This window comes from Chaetodon trifascialis, chromosome 18 (genome assembly GCF_039877785.1).
Source record: "Chaetodon trifascialis isolate fChaTrf1 chromosome 18, fChaTrf1.hap1, whole genome shotgun sequence".
Classification (NCBI taxonomy): domain Eukaryota; kingdom Metazoa; phylum Chordata; class Actinopteri; order Chaetodontiformes; family Chaetodontidae; genus Chaetodon; species Chaetodon trifascialis.
Window position 1 is genome coordinate 20,946,488 of NC_092073.1, and position 26,504 is coordinate 20,972,991.

Here is a 26,504-nt window from a genome sequence, read left to right on the forward strand (position 1 = left end):
CTCAGCTCTTTGACTTCACTCAAGAGGACTTAATCACTTTTTATGTGGGCGTGCTTGATTGTCTGATTATCACCACATTTTGGCCGTGCACCCTCCGAATCAACTCCTCTGAGTGCCCCCCTTCTCTCTGATTGATTTGTAACAGTCACAGTAAACCCTGATGATGGAGCGCCAGCCTCATGACCATACATCAAGAGACAGTGATGAGGGGCGGAGATCCGCCCTAACAGTTGTCCTCTATTTTGACATCTGCGGGGGGAAAGAGAATGAATCGTTGTCTTCCCAGCAGGATGGTTGGCTTCTTGATGTACAGTAATGAGATTATTAGAGACCCGGAAGCAACTCTGACACTCATTTAATGGCTCTGCTTCCAACTGCTGCTAAAATTTGATATTGGAAGGAGACAGAAATGAAACCGTCAGCAGATAAGCTTTGGAAAACATGTTTCTGCCTCAGCTCTGGCAGTGAGTGAAGGCAAGGCATGGCTTCAGTCTCAAGTGTCTCAATGGCGCTAATATGTTTGAACGTTCCAGCCAGAGGACAGGGGAATGCACTTTGGAAGTTCTGCATGTCTGCACTGCAGCAGACAGAAGCTTCAAGCCTGATTTTCTGCAGCTGTTGCGTCGGTGGAAGTTCAACTGCAAGTCACTTTGTTTTGTATCATCTTCTGTTTGATGAAAGTGTGACTGTATTAGGACTTGGCACATGACATTGCTATTCCCGACCACATAATGATGAGCCTTTTCGCTCAAAGGCTGCATAAAACCCAGGTTAGAAAAAAATCAATGAATATCACACGTGCACACACATTTACTGGACGTACATGTTGGTGCTTCATCGATTTTCTTTTTCAATTTCAATAGTCATTAAATGTTTAAACCTACAGCAATCAATACTTTTGTATTAACACTGGATTATAAGACTGTGTCGCGTGGGAGTTGTCACCGTGTGTTCAGTGAAAAGCTCCGCTAAAACCTTCTGTGTGCTACAGACCAGCTAGCTGGTGAACATAGAGGAGCGTTTAGCACCCAAAGTCTGTCTCTCAGCAGTTAGTGGAGACCAGAGCGGAACTGAAATAAAAATATATTGGACCAATCTTTGACAGTTAGCTTGTCCAGATGTCCCCATTTGGTCAAAAATGATCAATAAGTGCTGTGTGGATCACTTATCAGACAAAGCTGTTCACTGTATTTCTCTGTTTTGTATCATTCACAAGTGATGGTCAGACAAAACAAGCAACCTGAAACATGATTTAGAGTTCTGGGAAACTGCTAAAGGCTTTTTTCCACTATTTTCCAACATTTCCACTGATCAAACCAGAAATTAAAAGAATGCTCAATGATGAAGACGTTTGTGTGAGCCTACAAACCTCACCTACAAACACAATGCACAGCGGCATGGCATGTCTCAGCGTCTGTGTTTTTCCAATAATACAGAGTAATAATTCAACACTGGCTGTGAAATCCTCCCTGTTATTCCATGACACACTTCACTGGTTTAACGCTGAAAATGCTCCGTTCTGCATGCACTCGTTTCCTGCATTGCGAAGTGTGCGTGAAAAGCAATTCTATGTAAAAACCATGCTCCCCTACTTTTTTCGTCCCATAGCTATTACTGTACATACAACAAGGCAGTTGCCTGATTCTGTCAAAGCACAATCCATTTTTAGATGCATGAATAAAACATTTAGCCACCTTTCTTTGAGGTTGCTACATTGCTCTGCAAATGAACACAGGATACGACAAGGGGTATTCCTCCTCGTCTGCACTGAAGCACCCATTTTGTCAATTATTTGCTGCATATCTTAGCAGTGGCCCGACACCCAATGATGGCTTGACTCAAGGATTCCTGACCAAGGATCTATTCAGGTTCTTTTTATCAAACAGTGGCAGCTGCTCAACAGCTCCTGCAACTAAGTTACAGCCGACAGTTCACCGCAGTTCACCCTCATTCAGCGTTTGAGGATTTGCATCGTCTTCTAAAAATTACCATCCAGTCTGTAACCTGCCCGGCAACTTCAAAGCGCCACGCTGAGCTGATTGACACGAAGACATTCACACCTCCCATTGGGAGAGTGGGTTGTCTCCTGTCTCGTATCTGGACAAGCCCTGTCCCCTACCACGCATTTGCGTCTCACTCATGCACAAAGCTGTCATTTCCCAAATGCATCAGCCCCCCAGAAAGGTGTCACTGGGGATTATGGCATACCTCAGGGGGATTAAAAATGTTCTTGACAGACTGGCCGCTTCACTTATTCCCAGAAGTCACTCTAGTCACTACGCTGTCCTTTATGTGAGAGTATTGGTAAAATGTACACGTGACATCTCCGACTGCCGAGGCCGCGTCTCGCCTTGTGGGATGCCTGTATTACGTTTGACGTTGCACATTTCTGATCACACATTTGCTTTTCACGTGCAATAATTAGAATTTCATTTCTGTGTGCACTATTCCACGCATCTTGTCTTGAAACGTCTGATTCAGAACTTCTCATTTTTTGATTACGGCAATTATCGACACAGAAAGTGTTGGCAATTCCCTGTAGTGGAGCTGCTCATTTGCAGCTTGCTAATGTCCAGAGTTTTTAATCAAGCCAGGGGAGGAAGAAAAAAAACAATACACTGCTGTACATGCTGAGTGCATTAATCCTCCTCCTCCTCCTCCTCCTCCTCCTCCTCCTCCTCCTCTGCTGTCTTCGTCTAATTAAGGGTCATTCTGTCTCCTGGCCACATTAGGACACTGCACACCAGTCCCAACCCACATAATTAAATGTTTTTTTGTGCTAACCATCTGGAGACCTCATCTCTTTAAACATGCATGTCAAATTGATTCCTTAATAATGTTTATGTTTCCTCTCAGTGCTTTATTATCATCCAGGATTAGCTGTTTATGTTTATTTTGCTTTCATCAGCAGCACCTACTACACACACACACACACACATTCACACGTACACAGACACACAAAACAACACCCTCAAGGTAGGAGTAACTAGCACATCAGCCAACCAGCCGGCAAACCAAGCAATCGTGAACTTCAAAGCGGTGGACAAATATAATGTAAGAGTAACTACATCTTCATGCAGTTAGTGCATCGACAAACTGACGCTTTGAATATGCTCCAAATATCTGTGGTATGATGCACAGGACGCAATGCCTCGGATTGTTTTCGTTGGCACTGTTGGATTTTACGGTTCATTCATGCGTCAAATAATATTAGCAGAAACATGTTTCACCAGTAAATAACCTTTCTTTCCTGCTTTGTCAGCTTCGCAAGGACATTTGTGATTAAAACCCCAGGTTTATTCAATAAACAGACATTTGAGGTGGAAAGTGATATTTGCTGTTGATTTTTTTTCCTCTCTCACCCCTTCTCCAAGCATGCCATCCCTCCTTTCTTTCTTTTCCCCTTCATATGGCGCTGTTCTCGAAATACAGACATATGTGCAGTCAGAGGAGCGTTCTGCCTTTCTCATTCCCTTTCTCTCCGAGTGCGGTTGAGGGGATTAGTCTGTGCCTGAGTGCCCAGAATAATGATCACTGCAGCGGAGAAACACATTTCAGGAGATAAGGGCAGGCAATCTGCAAGCAGAGGACTTAACCAGCTCCCTGTGGCTCATTGTGGAGCTAACAGAAAAGTCACCACCAACAACCAGGCTACAGCGTAGCAGGAAGAATACCCACTACTATCTCTCCCACTGCAAAAGGAATCAGTCAGTCTGAAATGACACTGAAATTACATTCATACGATTTTCTAACTATGAGGTGCCCTGGCTTATAATGTCCCTTTGCACTACTGTCCAATTTCTGAGTGTGGTGGTTCATTTCCCACCAAGAGATCAAATCTGGGTTCATTTCCCACTGAGAGACCAAATCTGATATTTCAGTTCAAAGATAGCTTGATGTAGAGGGCCATTCTCACTTTCAAACTGAGTCCACTCTCGCATAGCGGCTTCCCAGAGTGACAGACATGCTGAGAGGCACTCCTTAATTACACAGAATAAAACATTTTTTTGGACATTATCATAAGAGGAATTCGGTGAGACATAGTAATGACAGGGGTGAAGGAAAAACCTCACACACCTTCATAAATGAGGCCCCGATTTCCACATCAGAAGATAATATAATCATGCACAAAACGTGGCAATCTGCCTCACAGAACAGCTTGCTCCTGCTGCAACCCATTTCTCAATAAACAAGAGGGAAACGCCGAGTAAGCAAGCTCCCTCCAACCATAAGATTCCTTCTTCATAGCTCGATCTTACCTTTCCCACATACTGTGCATCTGGCCCCATGTGTTCTTCTAAAACAAAGAACTGGTTCCAGATCCAGCCACGCTTCGGCCTGTGGTGCACCTCCGTCTCCCCGTTGGCCAGTCTGGTCTGGTTCTTGGAGGGCACTTTGGCGGGGACGTGGTGGCTCGCCCCGTAGCACCTCTGGATGAAGCAGAGGCAGACCAGAAAGGGACAAAGACAGGAGCTGGTAGATATCCTCATGGTGGCGTGTGCTTCTGTAAAGTTATCCCCGTGTTCCAAGGTGGTGAGGTCCTGCCACCACCGCCGCCGCCGTGACCGCCACCACTAGCCACCGCTGCAGGCCCGCGCAGTAGTCCCGGCAAAACAGGAATCTAAATCCAAACTGAGAAAATAGCGGTCCCGGTAGATCCTCTAAGATTCATGGCCCCAGAGCCGAAGATTCACAACAAAAAAAGCAAGATAAATTTACATTATGGAATTTCCCAGGCTGTGAGACGAGTGCGAATGGACGTGAACTTCTGGGTAGTTCTACCAAGAGCAGAGGTTAATCCCGGAAGCCATTCTGGATTTCCTGTGAGAGAAAGGAGGAGAAACAGAAACACACAGTTAGAGATTAATTTGATGGATATTAGAAGCTAAACGTCCACTAATTCCTTCCAATTAAATTGCAAATCATAAATCCTTACAGACAAGGACGTGCACTTCAAACTGGTTGCCTGCGATAAAGTACAAAGAGGTAACAAGACATCTGGTTTCAGTATTCCAGCCTTTCTGCCATTGTGCAGACGAAACAAATAACTTTAGGAGGCACTTGAGGAGTTACAGTGCTATTAAAAGGTCGTCCATGTCTGTAAGGCCGGAACGCTGCTCGGTGAGTGATACTGGCCTGTGAGGTCAGTCATGTATCAGAGAAGAGCAGCTCTGTGACTCAAAGGATGAGTCGGCTTTATTCAAAAAAGGCTTGATTTGAATGTTTTAATGCAGCTGGGGCATACTGCGAGGCTTAGCGTGTGTCTCAGCACGGTAAATAATAAGTGTGGCAGGGAGAAATGCATTCACTATGATAAGGACAGACATCAGGCCACTCAGACGTAAGACGGAGGGTGTTTTTTAGAAAGGCAGCGGGCTGGAAAACACAGAAGGAAACTGTTTTGTTAAATCAAAATTACATACTGAAGATGGCACTGAAGTAGTAAAAAATAACTGCGAGCATTGTTGAATTTCCAGGTCACTGAGGATTCCAGTGAAGCTGTGATACAGCAGTCCAGCGTACTGTTTGCAAGAACATGCATTACACCTGCATGTGTGTCTCTAACAACAGCATCATTTGACCTTGCTGCTCTGAAAATAAGGATTTCTCAAACAGGCTACCTCATGTTTGAACTTCCACCAAGAGAGCGGGAGAATGCAGGATGCTCACTTTGCAAATGAGACAAGAAAGTTCTCAGAGTTATATATATTAGATATATCCATTACTATCACTATAAAGTATATTTTAAAAAAAACTTGATAAACACCACAGAACCACCATTTGTTTTCCTATTTTCTATTAAAGTGTGACAAGATCTGTACGTGTAGGGAACTAAAAGTACTCAAAGGCAGCAGTGTTCATATAGCATGAACCTTAAATTAACCTTGAGCCAAACAATTTGCACAAACAAATATAAGATTTTCAGCCTCCATGAGAGTTATATCTTGTGCTATGAAGACATCACTGCCAGTGATACATTGCCAAGCGGTATGCAAAGGTAACAAGCGAGGACACTGACTCAGCTAACAGATCCTCAGATCTGGAGTAGGCTCCATTTTGACCAACCACGGATTCAAAGTCTCAACGGTTAATATTTCACTTATGTCTCATTCCTGCATTTTCTGACAGAGTAACAGCTGCAAAACCGAAATTGTACGAGTTGTCTGCGACCACTTGACTACTCCAAATTCACACAAAGCGAAGAATATTTGTGTTTTTGACCGAAAACTCAAAATTCACAAAAGCAAACTTTACACAAAAAGAGGGCAAAATGAGACAATCCTATGTGTTGGTATGACATTGGGTGGGGGTAATAATACCAGCCAGTCAGTTAGGTGGATTATGTATGATGTTATCTTTCAGATAAATAGGTTGTTTCAGTGCAACTCTTTGATTCTCACCAATGTGCTTCTTCTACGTCACACCAAGCGGTTACAAAAACAGGCAACTGCCACCCCATTGAGATGAAAACCAACTACCTGCATTAATAAGTGAAACTTTAAGTGAATTATGTGAGAGATGTGAGCCAACATTGAAAATAAACACAGGAAAGTAAAAAGAAGTTTAGGCCCTTTTCCATGAATAATATTGATAAGTACCAAATACCAACTTCAAGCAGGAGAGTTGGTCCAAACATTCAAAGTGCCACAGCAGAATAGCAGCTTCGTGCGGATTATCGGGAGGACAAACACATGCATTTGATATTTAATAGGATCTAGGAGCTGACAGACTTCAAAGGCTGCTGCTCTCTATCTCTTACTATGCATGTGACAACATTAGAAACGCTAAAACGAGACATTAATGCAACTTACGACTGTCACATACTTTGAGGGATAATCACAGAATTATTTTTTTATAAATATAAATATTTTCACATATATATGGATTAAGATGTGCTCAGACACCCTGACTAATCCCCATGTTTCAAATATCTCTACATGCAAATTACACAGCTCAGCTATAGTTGTCGGTGATGTTGACTTGGTGCAATGGTTGTAATGGGTAATACCTGCCGCCTGCCCGGGCTGTGAAAGAGAAGTCTGCTCCACATCAACAGGGATTAAAGTAGCAGAGGATAAACATGTGTAATCTGGGAAAAGATTCTCATCTGCATAGGTAGAGCTACGCCCAAATCCTGCTTTAGCTGTTCTCTTCCAGCCACTGAGAAAATGATTTCAACCCCCGCAAAGAATACTGATGGAGTGGTTCTTTGGAAAAAGCTGTTTCAGAGATTTTAGGGTTTTTCTTTTTGGTTCAGAAACGTTTTTCTGATTCAATAATATCAGGATTCAACAGCACTGAGGCAAATTTTCCTACACAGTCGAGGCATCTAGGAGACAATTGTGGTACCTGAGTGAGTCAGAATGAGAATATCTTTTCCAGTGGTTTCACTTTCGCCTCCTGGGGCTCTCTTCAATCAGTCCCCTAATTGTCTGATTATCATGCCGATTCTCAGCAAAATACATTTTGGGAAGGCATGAAATCAACAGCATCTGGCTCTGTAAATGGAAATAATTTCCCCCCTTTTTTATGATGATGATATTGTTTTGAGCAGCCTTCTGCCCATGGCGTGTTCTGTGCAGCGTTTAACAGGATGTGTTATGTGCAGCGGCAGCCACAAAGAATTTGGCAGCACCCATGCAAAAGTATCTGTGTTTACATGCGCATGCAATTATGTTCTGATCTGGGCCTGCTGACGTGTACCTTGATTTCAATGCTCTGGTTCATACTCTGACTGACTGTTCGTGGATAAGGACAAACCCTGTAAATGCAAAAAAAAACATGAACGATTTTCTGAAATATTTTTGTTTTGAAGCCTGATCATCTTTGCCAGAGCTCCATTGTTGTCAAAAAAAAACTGCTAAAAGCTAAAAGCACATAAATATGTCACATCTTTGCACTGAATGACATGAACATTGACAAACAGGTCTTACTTTCCCACATAAACTGCTCTGCTGCCAGAAACACCACAGCGCCAGCTGTGTATTAATCCACTGCACAAAACAGTCGCCAACACATGCACGATTTGTTCCTGTTTGAGCAACATTTGCTTAAAGCCTCAGCGTCCAGCTGCATGAATGCCTTATTCTTAAAACCAAAGCTATACTGTGCATTGTTCTTGTATTTGCTGACAATATAAATACCAGCCTAAAACTTTTATCAGGCTCTTTTTACCTTTTGGCTGAAGGTCTGGAAATCCATTAAACATTTTCATAACTTTTTCATGTCCTAAATTATTCAATATCTTTTGAGAAAAGTTACATCACATCGTATATAAAATATAGATACACTGAGTTATCACATCTCCCCACATGTATGCACACTTGCAGAAAAACGCAGAAGTCCAGCATCACACCCTCACCTCCCTCTTCCCATCACCCCCAAAAGTAAGTTGAACCTTTTCTTATTTCTTTTTTTTTTTTTTGCTGGCAAACTGTTCCACCTGTGGCTAGGACACCGGGCAGACAGAAAAACTGTGTCTCTGCCTCCTGTTTAATTCATGGAAACAGGAAAACTCAATCGCAGGGAATCAGCTGGTCATGTAAACAACTTAAATTGAATAAGACCTTAGCCGGAATACAGCCAAAACTTCTCGCACGTAACCACAGCCACCGATGACACTGTAGGACGAAATGACAGCGAGAGAGGGAGAGATGTTGGGGGAGCAAAAGAGATGCACCTCCATTCAGCCTTGAGAGAGGGAGAACAGGCTCCTGTCGCCTTCCGCTAATAGCTAATGTTTTGGGCTCCCACTGAGAGCTCACCCACTGCATTCGATTTCACAGCATCAGCTTTCTGCCGATGTCAAACACCAGACAGCAGAAGAGTAGGGCGGGTCAAAACACATATCACTGAACCAATGTTCTATCTTCAGAACAAAGAGGGCCAGTGAGAGGGAGGCAACTGCAGCCAAAGAGACTCTTGACTTCTCACCTCACCTGAAAGGAGCAAATACAAAACATTTTCCCCCCATTTACAGCGTCTGTTTGTTGCCTGTAGTCTCAGGCGATGTTTCACCGAGCTGAAATAAACAAGAGGCTTAAAGTAAGTACAGAAAGACACAAACAGCATAGGAGAAAATTAGTGACACAGCAACGTGTTTTTTTGCTAAATCAGACTGCAACGCTGCTGTGAAATGTTCCTGAGGCCCGAGCGTGGATTTATTTTTCTCCTCTGTTGTTTCTGCTGAGTCAGACGGGGCCCTCCATGAACCTGTTGTAGTGGATGCTTAAATGAAAGTCAAGCTTTAAGACATATTCTGCACCAATAGATGCAATACGTGTTCTAACATCTTGTCTAAAACCATTAAAAGTTTCTATTCCTTGTGGCACGTTGTTTTACAAATATATGGTTTAATACTGACTGTAGCGTAACAGAAAAAGACAGCAGAGCTTGGTTTCATTGAACATAAAGGAGACTATGCCAGTAAGAATGGATGGAATATACAGTGAGGCAATAAAAACACGCCTCCTATCGCAGGCAATGCTGCAAAAATGTTCAGGTGGTTCATTTAATTAGCCAAAAACCGACATTCTTGTATCTAAAACACATTTTAGAGAAATCGTTCTACATCAAAATACATCATATCACAATACAGAGGCAATACTTAGACATATGTTTGTTCAATTAGACATTGAAATATCTGTCACAGCTGTGTTTAATGAGCTGCAGTAGAGTCTCAGAAGCTAAGCTGCATCACGAGTCCTAAAGGAGTCATTTTAGTACACAAAAGCTTCAGAAGCACAAACGTGTTTTTGTATTTCTCTTCCATTCTATTGTTGAAACCCTGTATTTGTTTCTGTATAAAAGCTTTGCAGCATTGACCTAAACAATGACTTTGGGTTTGTTTTGATAAATGCATTTTGGTCCCTTGCCAGCCAAACGTGGTTTCGTGTTTCTCAGCGATGTCCTGTTGCCTCTCCTCCAGCATCCAGTGTCAGAGAAAGTTCATTCTAGCCTGCTGTCAATATCTGCCTGAAGATGTTCCAGTTCATCCCGCTCCAAGTCTGACAGCGCAGCATTTCTACAAACATTTACATCAGAAGTGGTTTTACATTCGAAGCAGTTTTTTAAAACTCCTTTGCTTTGATTTGTCTCAAAAACCTGCAAAAAAAAAAAAAGCATTTGATTGATCTGCACCAGTTCTAAAAATAAGCGCCTTTGGTCTGAGTCTATTGGATGATTTGACCCAGCTCATTGTTTGTGAGAGGAAGCAGATTAGTCTGATCAGCTTCACAAGCGGGGCAATCCTCTGAATGTGCGGCACACCCCGGAGGTTCCACGAAATTGGAGGAGATGAATAGGTTGGAGGTAGCAGCGTTTCAGGGGTTTAGCCAGGCAGACTGTAGTATTTCCACAATGCCATCTTACGAGAAAACACAAAGGGAATTGTGGCTGAATGAATTGTTTTAGTGGTTCGTTTTTCCACTAAAACTGTCTGAGCTCGTGGGCCCTTCCTCACTTCGGTTTAGCTCCGGGAATGTGAGATATATGATTTAATAATACAGTGATTTTCTTTGATATTATTCGTTTTTGTTTTCTTGCAGACTACCTCTCACCCTCTCCTTTGTGATGAAGGTGTATCCATAAACACCTAAAACACATACAAATAGCATTCAGAGATGTTAGCTGTGCTGGAAATTCTCCCTTGGAGCAGGGTCTCGCTCACCTTGAGAGTGGTTGCTGAGCCTGAAACATGTGTTTTTATCCTCAACCTTCAGCCTTCCCAAGCTCAAGATTAACTGCATGCATCTTCATAAATCTCACTTCCCACCTACAACTGCATGACACCTGCTTTAGTTAAAATTCCCAAACATTTGACATCAATTTCAACACCTTCCCAAAAGCCAATGATTGATATTTCTTTCTCCAAGTTAACTTCAGCACACACTCCAACACCTGCAAGAACAGAAGACTTTGATCACATTACATAATCCAAGGACGGTCGGCAGAAAACAACCTGAAGATCATCTAATAATCATGACCCGGCTCGATAGGTAACACTTCCCTCGACTCGTCTTCTTGTCAAAGCAAGATCTGAAGATCTGGGAATCAACCCTCTGTCTTCTTGCCTATAGTGATGAGGGGGAGAGCAGTTTAGCTTTCATGCTACAGACAGTACAGCTGTCTGAGAAACATTTTAAATGAAGGTGTAAGCGCTGTAAAAACAGAAGGAAAATACGCTGCTGTCAAACACACTTTGCTGTAGAGTTTGACGCCAGCTAAAGCTCTCAGTGTAAACAGTCCAGGAAATACAGATCTACACTGAAGCTACAATTAGACATCTGAAGCTTGAAAATACAATCCCTACATCTATTTTCTCCCTGTCTTGCACACCCAAATGCAGATACACTTCAAACAAATGGTCTAACCTTGCATTTCAATCTCTTTCCAACACTGGTGGGTAATTAAAAGCAATAAGCAGCAGGTTTTTAAACACAGATTAGGCCTGAAGGTAATTAGGTCCATTGCAGTAATGACTCCCACTGAGTCTTGTGGGCAGGATGGTGTGTCAGTCATCCCCTCCCACAATGTCTCCCAAAGTCAACAGTGACTTGTCCTTCCAGTACACTACCCTCGAAACGCCATCTGTCCTAACCCTCAGCTTTGATTACCTCAAACCCAAAATTCACTGCTCCTCAAACAAGGAAAAAGGTTGCCCAGATGAGAGCAGGGAGCCTCTGATGGTTTCACGTCCTTGTATTTACATGCCAAGTTAAACAGCCTCAATTATATCTGTGAATGAGGAGCACTTGCTGGTTTTTCTTTCTCACTGTCAAATTAGAAAACATGCCTGCACTCGTCAACCCCGCTATATGTTTTTTGGCTGCTTAATGAGAGCTGGGTGGAAGACGGAAAATGTCCCATCTGCTGTGTGTTTAATGGCTGGATTCTTGAGCTCTAATCATACAGCGGGAGTGCCAGGATGGAGCAGACAGGACCCATCTGCTGGCCACTGCAGGAAAAAACAGTTTCTCAACTTGCATCATCATCATCTCTCTCCACTCTGACTGCAGCAGCTCCGGCAAAACATCCCCTGTCTGGATGTGGTGCGGTGTGGAGCCATCAGCATCAGGCCCATGAGGCACAGGAGTCTGGCAAACGCTCAGATGTTGGGCTCCAGCTCACAGTTATTCATTATTTATTGATTAATCTGGCTTATAAAGGTAGAAAATGGAAACAATGTTAAATGAGCTTGTTTTATCTGATGAATATTCAAAAGCCCACAGATATTCTGTATTATTTACAGTACTATAAAATGATGTTAACTCCTAAATCCTCACATTTAATCCTCACATGAGGCTGAGATCAGTGACACTTTGGTTAAAATCAATAAATAAAAATACCCATCAGCCTTTCTCCATTTAGGGCTGCAGGCTTTGACTGAAATCATTTCAACAATATTTACAAGGCCATTTTCTGTTATCAGTGCCATTGTGCAGTGAAACATTCATTAGTCATAAAAACTAATGTTCAAAGCATGAACTCTTCCACTTGTATTCATCGCATGAGGACAAACTCTTTGTATGTGTAAAACTGAAATAACAAGCTTTGTTATTAATGACAGATTTCTGCAGAATCATTAACTGGATGAAATGCTGGAAGTCAATCACGCATAAAGCTGAATTGTGGCTCCACTTCAAACTGCTTGTTTTGCCCAAAAGTCCAACAATTAAAGGGCCCCAGTGGAGTTTTTGACCCAGTGTAGCACTATAGATATAATATTAAGGTCGCTTTCACACCAGAGCTGTTTGGTCCACTTTAAACGGACCAGAGTTCGTTTCCTAGGATAGTCCGCTTCATTTGGGCAGGTATGAAAGCTCATCCGAACTCTGGTGCAGACCAAACAAGCGAACATCTGGTCCGCCTGAAGACGTGGGTTCGGTTCGTATGCAGTGTGAAAGCTCAGCTGACCAAACACAGGACCAAATGTACATAGTGACGCTATACGCAGTGCATACGCATGCTAAAATACAACGTATCTCATCTGTATTTATAATATAGCTTGGTTCTGCATCTCTATTTACAGCTGATTAGTCTTTACGTGAATGTTTACTCTTGCTATGGCAACAAGTGACCGCTGACATTAGCAGTTGCTAGCTAGCTTAGCTCAATTCTCTGAACAATAACCCATAAATTCACAATTTGGCATATTTAAACAAAATCAAATCATAGCTACCAACAGTCACAGTCCTTAAACTCTGAGCTCATCTGTTGTCACGTTAGATCGTCAAAGTTAGAAAAATAACAGAATCAATCCCTGAAGAGCTACGATACCGCTACAGGAACAGTTGCGTTCACTGTTGTTTTTCCGAGCCAGGAGGTAGGGATTTTCCCTCCTACTTTGTCCAATCGACGAGCGCCCCTTTCAACCACGTGATGCTGCTCAGAAAGTTCGGTGCTTTAGAAATCACAGCGTGAAAGTAGAACCGAAACAAGTGATAAATGCAACAATGTTGCGACTTTCAGCTCCCCAGTCGAACCGAGTCCGAAGTGTAAGTTTTATGCACAAGTCCAGCCAATTTTTCAAAAAACACATTGTTTTATGGGGAAATGGATCCACGTTCACTCGACCTCAAGGGTACACACAGCTAGTTTGGGTGAGGCTTCACAGTGAGAACATTCACTCAGTTTCCGCGGCAAATCCTCATGGTTAATCAGTTGTAAAATATAATGGCTCGATTTCCTGTCAGTGAACTAATCAATGAGTTGATCGTGAATCAGTTCAGCATTTCTTGGATGGGCTTGTAATGCTTGTGGGATTTAAGCCTTCCTCTGCCAAATAGAACAAGAGGAGAAGACACGAGGAAGGTTCAGGATGGAAATATATTCATATCACCTACAGCACTCGCTTCTCTTCAAGTCTAAATTCAGGTTGAGGCCACTGGAGTTTGGCAGGCTTCACTGTTTCACACATGCTAAAACACACAGAGCAGGTGGGTTTTACAACAAGGAGAGGGCCTCTGTGCTCTCATCCACAAAGTAGGGCTGAGGCTATTCACATTAGCATTTCATACACAGATAAGCTTGCTTTCTCGCTGCCAGGTAGATTCCCTCATGAGAGGATGAAGTGCGAGAGATTTGGGGGTTTCGCAGATGCTCGCCACACTGCTTTTCAAGTGCCCACAGAGACTCGTGGGGAGGTGTTAGGAGCAGCAACAGACAAATATGCCACCTCACCGTCCAAATAAAGAATAAGCCGGTGATGTAGACCGCAGAGACAGAGGTAGGGAGGAACAGTGCAGGGAGGGTGTGCAGTATGTTGTGTGGGCTGGCTGTGGGGACAATACTGTTTTCTTGCTGGCAGTTTTTTTTTCCTTTTCACATCATTGCAAATGCTGTTAAGAGCTAAAACTACTGCAGCATAGTGAAAAACAAAGAAAATAATCAATTGAAAGAGCAAATTTCCGGGCAGAATGAGAATTATGATTCTGGATATTTCCTCTTTCTCTAAATCACCACTGGGGTTTCCTTTATTCCAACGCAGTTTGTTCTTGTTTTTGTTGTCCCTCTGAGGCTTTTTGCTTCCACTGTCTTACTTTCAGATTGATTTGGGAGATTTAAAAGATATGCTCCATTTTTTGTGCCTCATACCCACTTTTTAATTGGTGAATTAATGATGAGTCGCGTTTTTACTGAATCGTTTGTTTCCTGGTCTGCAGAGTTTGTTGCGACGTTTACTTTTCCAGGGAAATCTGTTATGCTGCCCTCCACATAAGGGCTGCAACTATCAGCTGCTTCCATTATTGATTAATCTATAGATTATTTTCTTGATCAATCACCAGTTGATGTCTTCAAATGTTTTGTCTTACTCTTACTAGGTGGCACGGTGGAAACACTGTCGCCTTACAGCTAGGTCCTGGGGCTGGGGTGTGTCCTCCACCATGCCTTCACTGCCTGCCGCTCGAGGAAAAGAGCCTTTCTGTGTTTGCATGTTCTCCCCGTGTTCACCTGGGGGATCCTCCATAAAAATACCCCCACTAAAAACATGCAAGAAGATCACCACCTGACCAATGGTGACGGAAAGGAACTGGGTCCCCGGGCGCCGGTCAGATGGCAGCCCACCGCTCCTGGTCAGCCATGGAGGAACAACGTTCCAGGATGGGTCAAATGCGGAGAAATAATTTCACAAAGCATGGCGTGTGCATGTACTGTGTGCATGTTGTGATAATAAAAAGTACGTCTTCTTCTTCTTCTTCTTCTTCTTCTTCTTCTTCTTCTTCTAAGAGACAAAATCCCGCAGACATAAAAGACCAAGAAAAGCAGAGTTCACATCAGAGAAGCTGGAACCAGTAAATTTTTTTTTTTTGCTTAAAAATTGACAGAGATAATTTAAAAATTAGCAAAATAAATGTTCTGTTCATGGACCAATCAATCAATCACTCCATTCTGACTCTGGACTGTGGTGTCATCTTCCCCAAACTACAAAGCAACAACATGTTTACTCCAGTTTTGGCAACATACAACATTTAAATGGTAATCTACTCTCATTTATGTGCTTGAGCTGTAAATTGCAACGAGATCTAGTAGTGAAAGCATTTTTGGAGCATGTAAAGGAGTCATGCTTAAGCTCCATCAGGGTGTGAAGCTGCCTTTTAACGTGGAAATGTTTTCTCTGCTGGTGCAAAAACTACAGCACAGTCGCCATGTAAGAGCAAGCTTGTGCGAACACATGAGCTTCAACAGATGCTAGCTCTGGTATTAGCTTAGATGTCAAGCTTGAAATTAGGCTCCTGGCACGGGGTGGTCAACTTGTTTAGGCGCAGAGATTCATTTCAATACATGGAGAGCTGTTTGACACTTTGGCACACGCTCTGACAGTTTGGCAACAGTGCACTAGCTCACAAGCACAGTCCTTGGGGCGAGGAAGCAGGCAGATGCTGCTGCAAAGTGAATGGTTCAATCACAGTTCTGGAGACTGTTCTAAGGAAATCTGCTTACACACCACACAACTCAGCTGGAGCATTAACAGCAACGGTCGCGGTGGAGCGCAGCCAGTGGTGACTGACAGTGCGAATTAAGCAATATTCTCTATTATTTCAAAATTATAGAGTAAATGCGTCAAAACAGAAGCAAAAAAAAAAATACATGTTCTCATCTAAAGCTGGAAAACAGCAAAAAAAAGGTAAAAATGCATGTTTACTCCATTCTTGTTTGTCTGCCTGCTCATACACACTCTCTAAATATACATACGCCCTCTAGATGGGATATTTAAATAGAATTTAGACTTGAGGAATATATTTAGTTTAGCTTGTTTATAAAACGCAGCACTGAATTCAACCTTTTGCAGAGGTATTCAAGCCGCATTAAAATTCCAGTTGTCGTCTTAACTCCAGTGGACAGTCCCCTGCGGCTCGCCTCTCATCCACCTCAGATCTGTGAATCAGTAGGGACGCTCTGTCCATCTTCCCCCCTCCCCACCTCCTTCACTCTCACTCCCATGAAGCACAGGCATGGTCCAATTAACATCTCTCTCACATTTCCACGTCCTGGCGTTGCACGTGAAGGGTGAGTAGGTCTGACAGGCGCGCAGCACACTAACGTTTTATCAGCACCACACATCAGGGCTTCTCTTTGCACTGTGACACCGACAACTAGCTGACGTGACTCACCTTCCCTCTCTGTCAGGATACTACAAGACTTTTGAGTTAGAGTCCACATTGGAGCCTGAGCTGTATTTTCAGCTAGTAAATGTAACGGCTCTCATCACTGAAGGAGTAAAATATGTCGTCAACTCGAGTTTCACCTCGATATTGCCCGTCGACGCTCACGTTCTGCTGAACTCTCCTGAGCAGGAATGTCTACCAGTTTATTCTGCGTACATTATTGAGTGTTAAAGCGTTAGTGAAATGCCTAAAGCTTAGAGTGTAAATCTAGAGGGGAAGAGGTATGATAAAGGATATGCCCAGGTGAATAAAACACAGGCTCTCCCTTGAAGAAGCTGAAACCTCCCGAATGTGACCAAAAGGCAACCCCCCCCCCCCCCCCCCCCTTTGCCCAACCCTGATGCTTCTGAGCAGAGAACAAAATACAATACTCGGAGGCAGCCCCCAGGATTCCAGGCAGAAACGCACAGCGATTACATAATGACAGTTCATCCTTAAGAGCTACTTAAAAAAGGGAAAGTCTCAGAGCAAACATTCTCAAATGCGAGATGGAAACCAAACCCCCTTAATAGTACATTAACTATTCATGCGGCATATTGGCAATCAAATGGCTCTGTTTTCACAATTTGCAAAGACATTCTTCCCATAAAACAGCGAACAAATATGCAGACAGAGAATATTTTTATCTCCGTCCCAGCGCAGCTGTGTTTTCTCCTCTTTTGTATCCCTCACTTTTCTTTCTGCTACATCACACTTTGAAGCTTCGGTTCTTTTTAGAATCAAACATCCTGTCAGAAATGATTCCAGCTGTTAATTTGGTGTTTTTTTTGTATTAGTGTCGATATTATTTGTAATTCACATGTTCCACACTATGCTAAACTCAAAGCCTTTCCTCCGTGTAGCGACAGAACTGCAGATTTTCTTGACTCCTGCGACATCGTGACGTTAGTAGTTTTGATCGGATTGAATCGCGACTGCCCTCTTCTGGAAGTTCTCGAGAGCACAAATTGATTTTTTTCCCACCATCCACTTAGCATTGATGATATATTTTGAGAAATCTATTACTCAAGTCTTTAAAGAACACAGAAATCCAATACTTTCATGAAAGAGCCCTAAAAATAGTAATCTTATGATCGATAAAAATAAAATGAAAACTCAAAACTATCCTGGTTTTAGACAGATTACAGACATTAATTCATTACTTTTAGCCAGTTAGGATGAACTCAGTTGTTTTCTGTTCCCTAAAGCCACGGCCTTATAAAAATGCTCTGTCACAAGCGAACTTAAACTTCCTCTTATAGTGCTGAGTGTTCTTTAAAGAAATGCTTTGCTGCCCATTCGTCACTGACAGTGAGAGCAGGAGATGAATCATTCTAATGCTGCTTTCACCCATACTGAAGCAACCCAGAGTGCAATAACGTCAGCGTGATGCAGACTGCTCTGTGTCCCACTGTAAGAAATGAAAGCCTAAATCACAAAAAGGGAAATGCTTGGTGACAACAAAGGCCAGTTGAGAATGCAGGATCTGATATTTTCTCTTTCCTAATGGTGCCGATGAGCCAGATGTGCTGGTTTTCAATCAGAAAAAAAGACTCTCTTTAGTTGAATGAAGGCAAATGCCTCCAAGGTGTTCTCATTTTCTGAGTGATTACCAAGCAGGCCCTCTGACCACACCTACCGAGCTGACAGCTTCATGGAAAACACCTTCCACCTCTTACCACAGCCTCCTGATTGGCCATTGTTGTCTGTCTGGCTGCCTATTTAAGCCTCCTGAACCGTGCAGTCTGTAAGTTGTGCCGACAGTGGTCCTACGATCAATGCTCCCACTTTTAGTTCTCAATTTTACACTGTAATGCTTTAATAAAGAGGCTCATCACCTTCTGCATTTAAAACCCTTTCCTATTGTTTTGCCAGAGTGTGGGCTTTAATCCTGATGAGACTGAATGGCACCCATGCAAATTCCCACAAGGCCCTGCAGCAGAAAAGGGCAAAGAAAAATGTATCGAATGACTTGATATTTAGACGGAATTTGACCCACAAAAGAAACGTCCCCATTGAAAGACACAACCGGAATATCTGTCGATAACTTCCTTTTGGATAAATATGATGGCGTCAAGTGCACTTAATTGATATTTGGTTAACAGACAATAGCAGCTAGCAGGCAGGGGTTTGCCACAGCATGATCAATGTAGGTAGCTTCAATCAAAACATTGTAATCCTTATTGGAATCAGATAAACTGGCCACCGGTCATGTGGAACATAAAGGGTTCATGCAGAAGAGTATCATCAGTAATGGCGGAAAACTGGACTTGAATGTCAATAACATTGAATGTTTTAAGTCTTAAATGGCAAGACGCAGCATTTATTATCAATTCATGTTATTCCCAAAGAGATGCCGCATGGGAGACAAATGTTTTAATTCCAAGACGCAACTGGTGAGTAATACATAATTCAGTGTCTCATTAACGCTGTGTCAAGTCTGTGACGCTGTTTCACTGTACGCTGAATCATCAGCACATAAAATGGTCAGATTTTGTTGCAAAGGTGGTTCATTTTGGATCATTTTGGACACAATTTTGTCAATAGAGCAGTCAGGGTGTCCCTCTGCTTTCAACAAAAGGTGGGGCCCTTTCTTCCCTTCAATCATGCCAGCTATCAGTACTATTTTCCCGATGAACAGCTGCTGCCAGAAAAAATACAACATTTCCTGCACGTTTGATAGTCAGCGTGTGTGTATACATCCCCATCGGGTTAGAACGTCTGCTCGGAAATTTAATGACAAAATTCATCCATCATTTATCTTTGTAAACGACACAATAAGATCACAGCGCAGCATTAGGAGCAGGGGATTATTTTAGCTTGTCACATTCCTGGATTTAGAAGATGGCATCACTGACAGGACTGATCAACACTTCCCTTTTCAGAGCTATGATCCTTACTTGCAGAAAACCCCGACACTGTCAGTCTTGGTTGGCAGACAGAGACAGTGAATGACCACTTTCAGTTTGCTATCTGTGAAGAGACTGTTAATGTTCGGAGGAAAGCATGATTCATCTTCTGAATGGCCCTTTGAATGTGCTGTTGGAACAATAATCCACTGTTCTTTTTTCTGTCTGGCCTGCTAGTGATATGATTGAAAGCACAATGGCGGCCATCACACTGTAGACAACTGGGGTGAACATTTCCACATGAACCATTACTTCCTGATGCGTCTTGTTTGCTTTTAAGATTCATTGGACACGACTGGAGAAAACTTCGCATGTGCTTAGTATTCCACTTCCATGAAGTTGAGGGACGCAGAGATGCTCGAACATTTAATCCCTTGTATGAGTTCTACAATTCCCAAGCTCCCTGACTGCTTAACACCCATGTCTTTAAACTCCACACCTCTAGTTTGCAACAGAGGCTTTCTGTTAGCTGCCAAGCCTACAGCGAGCTAGCTCGCCACAGAAGACACTACACAACTGCACCACAGGCACAGCAGTACTGCTTTCTGATGAGTACCCTGGTCTCCACGTGTAAAATGAATGCCTGTTCATGCTAAAATGAACCTGTGTGTCCATTTTAAGCCTTGGTGAGCCAAGTTTTCAGTCCAAAATTGGCCTTTCAGAATGCAAACAGTAGTGGTAATTGACAAAATCCAAAAGTTTTTCTCATGACTGTTAATGTGTGATCTACAATTACACTCAGTTTGACAAATAATTTATGGTGTTGCCCCCACGCTGAGCAACGTTTAGGATGTCTGCTCTGCAGCAGGCCCACCGTAATGAATTACTGATAATTGCACAATTGTTCGCACTTGAGCTGACACAACACTTCAGGGTCGGTTTGTGAAGCTGGTGCCAAATCAGGGAATCCAGTGATTGACGTGTACAGGTCGGCCGTAATGCAGCCATCGTGTCGACATCTGCACACAGCGTGGTCGCTCAAACTCTGAAGTCTGCGAGTAAAACAAACATTACAACACGCAGTCGCTGCCTTCAATGAGAGGTGTAATTAGCTAAGTGCCCTTTTCAAACAAAGGAACAACCACAGGCTGGACAAACAAACTACTATATCAACAAAGAGCCTCTAATAAGGGTGGTGAGGCCACCTTTGTCCTTTCAGAGCATTTTCGGTTCTTGTGATTTGCCTTCAGGCAGGTGCTGACCTGCGTATCGCGGGATACTTCATCTACGAGTCACTGTTGGGGGAAGGAACTGGAAATCCAAATTTCCTGTAGGTTAAATGATCATTTGTTCTCGTGAATGCTTGGTGGTGCTGAGTCAAACCAAGTTGACTGCACTAAATTAAAAAAAAAAAAAAGAAAGAAATCAATAGCAACCTCTAATTTAACATTTAAGCCATTTATCAAGTAACATTTACCAGCCATGTGCTCAGTTTCATACATTTAATATTTTCTCTTTTGGTAAGACTGACGAAGCAATTTCAAGGCCTCTCTTTTGGGTTGGCTAACTTGTCTTTAGCTTTTCTGATTATCAAAATCAGATAAATTCTGAATGAAAAGATTCATTACTTGCAGCCTCAGTTGAGTGTTCATCTGTTCCTGCTCCTCTGAACCTGTGCAGCTGGTGGGCTGTTGTTCCCATGTTTCCATGCCATCCCAGACTGTTCCAGTGGCCAAATAACACTGAGCAGTTTCATGACCAGTACATCTGAAATTCAGACAACTACTAGGTTTCCTTGGATCATAGTTAGCTGCCTTACTTTGCTACAACCATCCATGGAAGTGCTTTTAAGATAACATGTATGCATTGTGGCCTTAAAGTAAACATGACTGACCTCTGCTGAAGCTTTAGTCGTGGTGGTTAATTCAGAGTTTGGGTTTGCTGTTACATCCTCCAATGTTACACACTTCAAATGTGGGAAAGTGAGTGATAACGACTTATACATGGGAATAAATTACCACGGAAAAACAAGATTGACGTGATGGATGGATGCATGTCAGCAGGGGGTCTTCTGAGGCTGATGCCTTCAGGCATGCTCGCAAGACTCCGTGATGCATGTTACACAGTGTGTGCAAAATCACCAAATTCCTCATGCTTGGTCTAGTGCTGAAACAAATCAATGATTTTGATGGCTGATTAATCATTTATGGTATTTGTCAAGCAAAAAGGCCAAACATTTGTTGGATAAAGATTCTGAAATGTGAAGATTTGCTGATTTTCTACTGTTTATATTATTGTAAATAGATTCTGAAACACTGTGATGGAAATGTTTTACTCATTTTGACACTTCATAGACTAAGCAATTATCTGGAAAAATAATCAACAGATTAACTGATAAGGAAAATAATGATTTGTTTTAGCTCTCGTTCGGTTCGTGTGGCCACATAAGACCGTGGCTGCAAACCACTGGAATAGGAACTGCTTCACATATTCCCAGGCACCAATTACAGAAAAAAAATCATCAAACCTTCCCTCCCTTTACAGTTTTCCTATCATACATAACATTTGCATGTTGTCTGCATCAGTGTTAGATCCTACAGCAGCCAAACGGTACCTATAGAAGAGCTATTCGTTAAACTAGTCAGCTAAAACATCAATGACATGCCGCTGACTCACGTGACACTTAAATCTAAACATTTGCAAACACATCAGACAGGTGATCACCTTGCAAAAAGAAAAAAAATGCAGTGCTGAGGATTGGCAGCCATACAATTCTCCCTTTGCTCACCAGAAGCCAATCAATGCAACATTAACAGGGACAGCTAAGCATCTGGCACTTGGCTCACGCATCTTTATACACACACACACACACACACACACACACACACACACGACTGTCAAAGCATTTCAGATGACAGGCATCCAGTCAAAAGACGCCTTTAGCTTTGTTTCTCCCTCTGCCGCGACAGAAAGATGGGATCTGGTGCGGGCAGAGCGAGCTCGACTTAAAGAGAGGCTGCAGTCAATGAGTGGACTGTTTCCTGCAGTGCGCGTAAATTTCAGTCTGGCCACACTGGTGCGGCACGCGCATCACACGGATCGGATAGCTTCCAACTCCCACTCTGTTACAGCAGCCTGTCCATCATTCATAACTACACCGAGGCGCTGCGTGCAACAACACCCCAGGAGGAAAGGCTGAGGCGCGCCACAGCCAAGTCCACTCATTCCCGCAAAAAAAAAAAAAAAAAAATGACTGAGAGAAAGTGCGCACTCTTTCAACCCCCCCACCCATCCACCCCCCCTTTAATTCAACGGGACGCATAGCAAATGCGCACACGGTCAAAGTCACCACTTACGAGTTTGCGCACATGCCCTCCCTCGCGCACAGCACTCCTATTTATTTACCAGCAAACCCCATAGGCGGGGGCGCCACAGACAGTCACGCGCACAGGTAGGCTCCCAATGCAAAACTTACACTCACGCAGAAAGCGGCGCAAAGCCGGGCAAACTTCTGTCTTACCTGCGTGCGCTGCCCTGACAACACATGGCGGCTGATTAAAGGCGGAAAAGATTCACGACTTTGAGTTTGCTCCTCATTTCAATTTCCTCCGTCTCTTTCAGTTTCCTCCCGCTGCCGCTGTCATCCTCACCAGGGCAGGGCTTGTCTGCACGGTTTGCGGAGAGCCGATACTCTCTCTTTCCCCCCCGTGTGTGTATGTGTATGTGTGTGAGTATGAGTGTGTGTGTGTGTGCGGGCGACAGGACGAGCGAGCCGAGCCGGCGCTTGTGTGCGCATCTCTCCTCCGAAGCATCCTCCAATCCTGCCCGGCTACCGCAGCGGCTCGGGCCGAGGAAGGCGCCCGATTGGTCGGTTCTTAGATCAATCCACGGCCATCAGGCTCGGACCAGCCTCCTCGTGCTTCCCCTGCCTCTCTCTCCATTATCTGCCTCTCCTCCCTCTGCTCCTCTCTTTCTCTGTTAACACGTGATTATATAAGATAGTGATCAGGAAGCGATACGTTATCCCGATCTCATTTTCTTACACACACGCGCTCACACACACACACACACAGTGGCAGCCTCAGCCTCCCTTCCCTGACTGTCCCATATAGAGCTCTAACAGTGCAGAAATCTATGCATCTATGCATGTTTTTCAGGCTTTGAAACAACATTTAAAGTTACCCAGTGGTCAATCAATGATGTAAATATCATTATATTATCATTTTCTGGTTGAAATACACTTTGTCCTCTAAAGGATTGCTCTCAGGATCAACGTGAAGAAGTTAATGTGCTTTTCATTTGGTTTGATTCTTAAAGCATGAGTGACTTGCTCAAAATCTGGGCAGCAAATCACGTTGAACTGTGGGAGCTGCAGACTAAACGTCGCACTGATCTTTCTCATTTCAGCAGCAAAACTGGGAATACATGTTTAAAACCCTTTTGCTGCCATGCCAAAAGATGTTTTTGTCCCACTTCCACGAACCGCCTTTTGAAAGTGTCTCTCAGAGTTCCCCTTTTTCAGATTGAAGAAATGGTTGATGATCAACAACATGGGCATCTGCCCAGTGAAGTCTTTGCAGCATGATGCTCAGATCTCTGGAGCAACGCGTGGGGATACAACCGAGTTGTCACCAAGTGTGTGGGCTAGTTCTGCTCTTAAGGACCTGAGATATTAGTTTATGTTGACTGACTGAGACATTCACTAATCGATTCACGTGGAAGCTTCAAGGGGAGGGACTGCTGGGACTGATAGGGTCAAACGTAGTGCAGATGTACAGAGTGAAATAATGACAAATGGAAAAGCATGTTTGTGCTTCAGTAACATGCTTTAAAAGGCTAAGATATAACATACTGGAGGCTCAAAATAATCAGTCAATTCATCCCTGGTCAAATCGATCCATGGTCTGTATTCCTGCTGAGGATGAGGCAGTGTCTGTGTCTGATTTTTTCTTTTTTCTTTTGGGGATCTATTTCAAAAGCTTTAAACATATTCAGACATAAACAGCCCAACAATCAAATATCCCTGAAAAACATCAAGTGTCTTTAAGGTTCTGCGAGTGAGATTTTTGAGTCATGATGAGCCGAGTGTTACTTTCATCCCCCGGAATCTTAATAGCGCCATCAGCAAAACGCAGCTACCAATTACTCCAGCAAGTTCAGACGAGTTAGGAGAGGGAGGTCAACATCTAAGCAGTGGTATCCAGGAAAAACAGACTGAAGATTCATAAAGTTTAATCTGCTCATCTGGCCTTGTGTAGCTTTCAATAGCTAAGAAGACAGTTTTGCATACCGTTTCGGGCTTTTGAGAGTCTTGGAAAAAGGAACGAGGGAGTCCACGTGCTCCAACACAACCTTATCAGAACATCCTTAAAAGGTCAAACTTCAGCCCTCCTTATGTCTTAATGAGTGTCTAGCACATGCATTGATGGTCTTTTCCAATCAGACGTGCAGAGTTTTTCATTTGTATTTCCTAATTAATCATCTGATTGAGTGTTTTTTTTCTTTTTATTGACAAACTAATAGGTAATACCTCATCGTGGCAACCACTCATCACGCTCCGTTTAAAGCGGGATGATCTAGCTGCTGTTTACGGATAACAGGATGCATCAGCAGTCGGCCGTCGCTCTGAGGAGCGTAAGTGATGTGCTTCAATAAAGAATGACCTTTTTGTTTTGAGCCATGTTGTGAAATGCTTTGCGCCGCTCCGTGAAATTCAAAGCTGGATCTGCAACCACGTACGCACCTCTGCAAACACTTTGCTTCTCAAGCGTCTACACATCTGGTGTCAGCGACAGTCTGTCACTGGGCCTGTTCCCCCGAGGCGTTTCGATGATGTTCAGTGTCTGGCCATAATCTGACCGGGGATTGCACAGACTCACAGTCGAAGCATGGACAAGCAATACAGAGCGTGTCCGAGCCTCGTTTTTTTTAACAGCACAGATATTCTTCTGCAGGCCAAAACATAAAGATGTGATCCACAGTCACATGTTTCATAAAGATAAAACTCTCTGGGGCACAATTAAGTGGCAGAAGAAATCAAGACATACCTGCTTATGTCACAGCATGTTAGCATTAAAGCAGCTCTTTTGAATTCAGTTCTTTGACCACATCAACAGACGCCCCACTAAGTCTCTGATTTATCAGGCATAAATAAATTCCAGTTTAACTGCTAATTTTCATAAGCATTATGATTCCACAGCGCTTTAAACTGTTTGAATGAGAGCATCTGTGTGTATGGTTTCGCAGTGCAGAAGTCTCAGAAGGAAATCAACATTTTAAAAGTTGGCTTTTAAGTTTGGTATGTGGAGTGAAGAGTAATGCCGCTGATATAATAGAAATGTGATGTGTAGCTGCTCCCGTATTGAAACACTGAATGTTTCGCCACACATAATGTACAAGCACAAGTACTTTTGGAAAGTGTATTCAGTGCTTAATGTCATCATAATTATAGAGCTATACTTCTGTACAGTGCTTGAATGCAGATGCAGTAAATGGAGATTATTTTGCAGTTGCCTGAAAGATATTTGCTGGCTGCCTGGTGCCCAGTGTACAACAGGACACCTCGAAGTGTATCCGCATGAAATACATGAAAATGAAAGAGTGCTTCTTCTTTATGTGTCACAGGTCATGGCTGATGGTGAAACAGACACCACTAAACCGACTACATATAGAAAGAATAGATGGCGACGTGGTGGAATAATGACTGCTTCTTATGTGTCCTGATATCATTTCAGGACAGAGATTTGCTCAGGATCACTTACATAATGTCTAGGCTGGATGAATTATCTAATGGCACACTTATCCAGTCTTCCATAAAACATTAGTTTTTAAACGCATTCAAATTCTCGCTCTCAGCCACTTTTTACCGTCGGCACGTACGTGCCACCTCCCACCCAGGCGACTCCACTGCTTTGAAAACACAATCACCTCCTGGAAGCAGCACCTCTCAGCTCAGCTGCACGCCGTTTCCTGGTTTCAAAGTCCAATTACACTGTTTTGAACTCTTTTT

General features: G+C 43.1%; 1 protein-coding gene across 2 annotated transcripts in view; it reads right to left on the reverse strand.

The window, feature by feature from the left end:
* The window catches only part of LOC139346744 (cadherin-18), a 147,504-nt gene that overhangs the window by 56,007 nt on the left and 64,993 nt on the right, over positions 1-26,504 (reverse strand). The window contains exons 1-2 of one of the 2 annotated variants that reach the window (XM_070985997.1): positions 23,016-23,297; positions 4,260-4,821 (exon numbers count right to left, since the gene is read on the reverse strand). In XM_070985997.1, coding sequence (XP_070842098.1) covers positions 4,260-4,490 — 231 coding nt within the window. In that variant the 5' untranslated portion in view covers positions 4,491-4,821; positions 23,016-23,297. Of the gene's footprint in view, positions 1-4,259; positions 4,822-23,015; positions 23,298-26,504 lie in introns of those variants that run through there. The other variant, XM_070985998.1, reaches the window with a different exon arrangement.